The following is a 5,842-nucleotide window of genomic DNA, read 5'->3' on the forward strand; positions in this document are numbered from 1 at the left end:
CAATACTGAGTTTCTAAACTCGGTGCCATTGTCACTCAAGAGAATTCGAGGAGACGAATGTGGACACAACACGTGAGTCACGAGGGCATGGGCCACGCGTGTGGCTGTCTTGTCCTTGAGAGGCGCTAGAACTAGAAACCTAGAGAACTGGTCGACGCACACCAATAAGTAGCGCGAGCCATGTTGGCTCTGGGGGAGCTGTAATAAGTCTATATTAACAACATCCCATGGCGCCTCTGGTACTGGGTATTGCAACATAGGTGCTGGCCCTTTGACGGACCCCTTGTGCTTACCACAAACGACGCAATGTGCGACATGTTTTTCTACATCAACCCGTAATGTGGGCCAATAGAATTTTCGTCTGGTGACAGATAGCGTCTTGTCTCTTCCTGGGTGACCCGCAATGGGTGTGTTATGGACCAGCTTAAGCGTCACGGGGACGTATTTGTCTGGGATGACCAGTTGGCCTATAGGTACCGGTTTGGTTGGCCATGACCTACAAAGGAGGTTGTCCTCTGATAGGAAGAATTGTGAAAAGGGAACTGGCAATTCAGGAAGGTTTGATTCGTCTCCTGACTCGAGGGCGTAAATTAACCTCTTCCACACAGGGTGGTCACGCTGAGCAGTGTGTAGCTCAGGTGAAGTGAAGTTGTGGATGACCTCTGGGGTGGTAATCGCGCCTATCGGAATATTCCGAGATAAGGCATCTGCGACCACATTTGTTTTCCCGGTGATGTATTTTATCTCCGGATTATATGCTTGGATCGTTAAGAACCATCTTGCCAGACGACCGTGTAGGATTTTTCCCTTGAAAAGATCAGTTATGGCCGCGTGGTCCGTATACACCACAATTTTGTACCCCAACACTATGTCACGAAAATGCTTCAGAGCCCACACAATGGCAAGAGCCTCTAGGTGGGTAACAGAATAGTTATTTTCCGGAGCTGTAAGTACTCGACTGGCGAACGCTATCACATGCTTTTTGCCGGACTTATCTGTTTGCATCAGCGCGGCTCCTACTCCACTAGCCGAAGCGTCGGTACAAAGCTGAAAGGGGTCCTTGAAATCCGGAAAGACAAGGACCGGAGCCTGTGTAAGCGCTTTCTTTAAATCCTCAAAACTCGTTTGTTGAGCTGGGAGCCACTGAAATGGTACGTCATTCTTTAAAAGATGGGTTAGGGGACTCGCGCGTGCTGCGAAGTCCTTAATGAAAGGCCTGTAATAACCTGCGACACCCAAGAAAGACCGTACCTTGTCCGCAGACGTTGGCTGAGTGAACTCGGCAATAGCCTTTTTTTGTCGTCCACTGTGTGGATGCCGAATTCGTCCACGACATGCCCCAAGAACTTGATCCGAGGCTTTAAAAATTCACATTTGGTGATTTTGAGCTTTAATCCGACTTCTTGAAGTCTGTGTAGGACTGCTTTTAGTGTTTCCATGTGTGCATGCACGTCTTTACTTGCTATGATGATGTCGTCTAAATACACATAGACAGAGTTGCCCAGCAAGTCACCAAAAACACTGTTCATTGTCCTTTGGAAGGTCAAGGGAGCTCCTTTGAGCCCGAACGACATCCTCGTCCACTCATAGTGGCCATGAGGCGTGCTGAAAGCCGTTATTTCACGTGACTCGGGGGCCATGGGCAGTTGCCAGTAGCCACTGACCAGATCAAGACTCGTAAAGACTTTATTTCCTCTACCGAGACACATCAGAAGATCTCGAAGAACGGGAAGCGGAAAATGATCATCCACGGTCGCGGTGTTCACGCCGGAAATCAATCACAGGACGATAAGAGCCGTCTTTCTTCGGAACCAGGAACAAGGGTGAATTCCACGGGGAATTCGATTCTTTGATGACACCTTGTTCTAACATTTCAGAGATAAGTTGTTGCACCACCTCCCTCTGACTGTGGGGGAGCTTGTACGCATTGATATATATAGGATTTGTATTGGGTTTTAACTTAATGTGGTGTTCAGCACACTGCGTAACTCCAAGCGGCTCGCCTGGTAGAGCAAGCGCCCCCCGATAATGTTCCAGAAGCTGGACTAAGGTTGGCTTAATTTCGGAATAGTGTGCAACTTTTAAGAATGCCTCTAAATTAGCTGTGTCTTGCTCGGGAGAAGCCTGACACGCCGAGGTTATGCCTGAGACTTGGGCTGAAGGGTATTCAGCTGGTTCCGGGGCGACATTTCTCCCATACACTAGACACTGGCATAATCGAACACCGTGTTTTAAGGATACAGGGGATCCAGACGTGTTTATTACCAATGCCTCTGCAAAACCTCCCTCCTTGACTGTTGCAAGAGTTACCTCCACCGTCACGCGGTGTACGTGAGGAACTCCGTCGATACACACATCACTGCCCGCCGGAGGAGCGTTAGGCAAACGGATTTTGACAAGTTTTGCAGCACGATCCGGAACTATATGAGGACCTTTTACGACTGCCGTTACTGTCCGCCACAAGTCTGCAATGGTTTCGTGTGGTTTGACCGTAAGAGGTGACACTTGGGCGGTGGCAGTCCCTGAGTCTGTGGTGGGTTGGTCATTTTCCACCTCTGAGGGTGAGATTACAGTTGACAGAGGCGATGAATTGACCATCCCCTGTATGCGTCAGCCTTGATACACGATCGCGTTGTTTTCAGGGTTTATGGTTATGTGCAGGTCTTTCATGGCGTTTAATCCTAAGATCCCATCCACAGGTAAAGCAAACCTGCTAGAGACATAAAAGAAATCTCGAAAGGGACATACTTTTTCATGTAAGCTGACTGTTAGTGGTACTCGCCCAAGGATTCCCAAAGTGGTGCCCGTCACGCCTACCACATTCAGGTCGTTCTCTTGGAGCGGCCAAATTTCCCCACTCGCCTGTCGTGTCAGAGACCTGTAAGCGGGGTCGGAGATGACATTGACTGTGGCACCTGTGTCAACCGCTAAGGTGAGTGAAATTTTGCCCACCTTGCAAGGGAGGGCAATTATGCTTGTCCGTCCCAAGGCGGCAATGACGGAGTCAAGTTGCTCCCAATTAGTATTTTCCTTAACCCTAGATAGGTATCGCTGGGTCCGCGCGGACCCACGGCTTATCTACATTTTGAATATCCCGCTCTATTTCCCAAAGTATGACGAGGCAGCAGCTGGCGGCGACTCCAGAGCCAGTGAGGATGAAGATCTCGAGGAGAGAGGACATACGTCTCCCTCACTCACTATTGTCCCCGTAAGGTAGGCACAGTGGGGCCGGGCAGACCCACGAATTCCGTCTATGTTACATTCTTTTACCTCATGACTCATGATGGAACATACTTTCTTAGTACTTGCTATATATTATGTATGGGAATTTATGGCCTTATATGAGGCTATATATGTTTACTGATGTTTGAATAATGCTATGAATAATATGGTTGTCGTTATACATGTTACTGAATACTATTTTTTTTTCTTCTTTCTTTTGCAGATTGGCAGCAACACATCATGGCAAATAGACGAGCTCTATCAGACGAGGCAGTCCAGGAACTCCTGAATGATGTGACTCTAAACATCGAGGGTGATGTCACCGTCATGGGTGCGGATGAAGGATTGAGTCCCAGAGACCTCCTATTCCACGAGGTTATCGATGGTGACTCACCCTCACCTGCTTCACCATCCTCACCAAAAGATGATGATGTCATCATTGATGTTGACACATCAACAATGGATTATACCGTGACCCCTCAAAAACCACACGTTTTTGAGGAGTATATGTCAGATGTGGACCTGTCACCTGTTGCAGGCCCATCAACAATGCCTGATCCTGGCCCCTCACAATACGCAGAACGTCATCGTTCTGCAAAAAGAAAATTACTGCCTCGCATGTCAACGCCATTACCCAAGAAAAGAGCTGAAAGCACTGTCTCACAACCTGTGCTTGACGCCCAAAACTCCGATGACACTCAAGACACTAACAACACTCAAGCCCCATCAACAAATGGGAACAGAGAACCCAGGACTGAAAGTTCATCCCAGGAGGCTCCAGCCTCAGAGAAGATTTTTCCTGTACCTGCAAATGCACGTAGAGCGCCAGATAAAACATACTGGTCGAGAGTACCCCTGCAAACAGCAACACCACAGATGCCACCAAAGGTATTGTCTTCACTTGCAACACCATTGGCAAGAGACGCATCCACCCCAGCAGATTTTTTTTACCTTTTCATTGATGAAGACATGATCCAAGAGATTGTTAGATGTACAAACATTATGATTGGAAAGTTATCACCCAAGTATGCTAAAGATTCCACTGTAACTTGTAAGACTTCTGTCGATGAACTAAAGGCACTAATTGGTGTTCTAATTCAGTCTGGTGCCAAACAAGATTGCCACCACACCTTGGAAGAAATGTTCAGCCCCCAACATGGAGCCCCTTTGTATAGAGCTACCATGAGTGAAAAGCGTTTCAGCTTCCTATTACGATGTCTACGTTTTGATGACACAAGTGATGTAAGAGAGAGAGAACAAAGGAAAGCAAGTGACAAATTCACTCTCTTTAGAAACATCTTTGAAAAATTTGTTGGGAACTGCAAGAAGCACTACATTCCAGGACAGAGGATGACAATAGATGAACAGCTTCTTGGATTTCGCGGAAACTGTCCTTTCAGGGTATATATTCCAAGTAAACCTAACAAGTACGGCATCAAAATAATCATGGCATGTGATGCTGATACATATTACATGTGCAACGCTGTGCCATACTTGGGGAGAAAGCATGAAGGCCAACGTCAAACTGGCACAGCAAAGCAAGTTACCATGGAGCTAATGGAACCATATATGGATGCTGGCCGTTGCTTGACTGTAGATAACTGGTTTACTTCTCTACCCTTGCTCAGAGAGCTACACGAGAGAAACACAACACTCGTGGGCACTATGAGGAGAAAACCGTATGTGCCATTGTGGATGATCACGAAGGAAAAGGCAAGGCCAATCAAGACAAGTGCCTTTCTTTTCCAGAAAGATGCAGTACTAGTGTCATATAAGCCTAAAAGTGACAAAATTGTGCTGTTGCTTTCATCACATCACAACCAGCCAGATGTTGGTGAAAATGAAAAACCTGAGATAATAAACTACTACAACAAAACAAAAGGGGGCGTCGATGTACTTGATAGCATGTGCTCCCGATACAGTATCAACAGGAAGACCCGCCGATGGCCCTTGTGCATGTTTTATGGACTTCTGAACATCGCAGTGGTGAACTCCTTCGTACTCTACAAACTCTCTGGAAAGGCAAGCGGTAAACTGATACGGTGGATGTTCATGCATCAACTGGCAACAGAAATGACAATGCCATGGGCTACAAAAAGGCTGGAGAACCCTGCACTGAGCAAGTCGCTCATGGCCAACATCATATCATGCTTTGATGTGCAACCCCCACCACTACCAACTGCACCACCAGCTGCCAGAAAGAGGTGTGCGCTGTGCCCATGGAAGACTGCCAGTAAGTGTAAGACGCAATGTGAACAGTGCCACATCAATATCTGCCCACAGCACTCCAAAATCTTCTGTTCAAATTGCCAGTAAGTGGTCAACAACTACTTCTGATGTCAGTCTTGAATAAAATGAAACAATGACAAACAAATAAAACATTATAATGCAGCAATAAGTCGATGCATCCATAATAATTTGTTTTTTCTATTTGTTCCAGGTGAAGTATCATCTCTTCCTGTTCCATACGGAGGCCTGCATCCACATACCCATGGAAGGAAGAGGTAAGCAATAATTCTGATACTTTAATCTTCAAAAAAAATTTTTAAAAATATGAGAATGATCCACATTCTTCGTCATTATATCAATCTGAATTCATTGAATACAGGTAGCCTAATTG

General features: G+C 46.5%; 1 protein-coding gene across 1 annotated transcript; it reads left to right on the plus strand.

The window, feature by feature from the left end:
• Positions 1-1,830: 1,830 nt before the first annotated feature.
• Positions 1,831-5,538, plus strand: LOC126990391 (piggyBac transposable element-derived protein 4-like). Its single transcript, XM_050849012.1, has 2 exons — positions 1,831-3,213; positions 3,446-5,538. Exon 2 carries the CDS (start codon positions 3,463-3,465, stop codon positions 5,536-5,538), a length of 2,076 nt encoding a protein of 691 aa, XP_050704969.1. The 5' UTR covers positions 1,831-3,213; positions 3,446-3,462.
• The last annotated feature ends 304 nt before the right edge of the window (positions 5,539-5,842 follow it).

The sequence above is a fragment of the Eriocheir sinensis genome, unplaced genomic scaffold (assembly GCF_024679095.1).
Source record: "Eriocheir sinensis breed Jianghai 21 unplaced genomic scaffold, ASM2467909v1 Scaffold161, whole genome shotgun sequence".
In the NCBI taxonomy this organism is placed as follows: Eukaryota; Metazoa; Arthropoda; class Malacostraca; order Decapoda; family Varunidae; genus Eriocheir; species Eriocheir sinensis.

What these genes read in the sequence shown, in the direction of transcription:
- LOC126990391 (XM_050849012.1), top strand. Translation starts at nt 3,463, where the DNA reads ATGGCAAATAGACGAGCTCTATCAGACGAGGCAGTCCAGGAACTCCTG.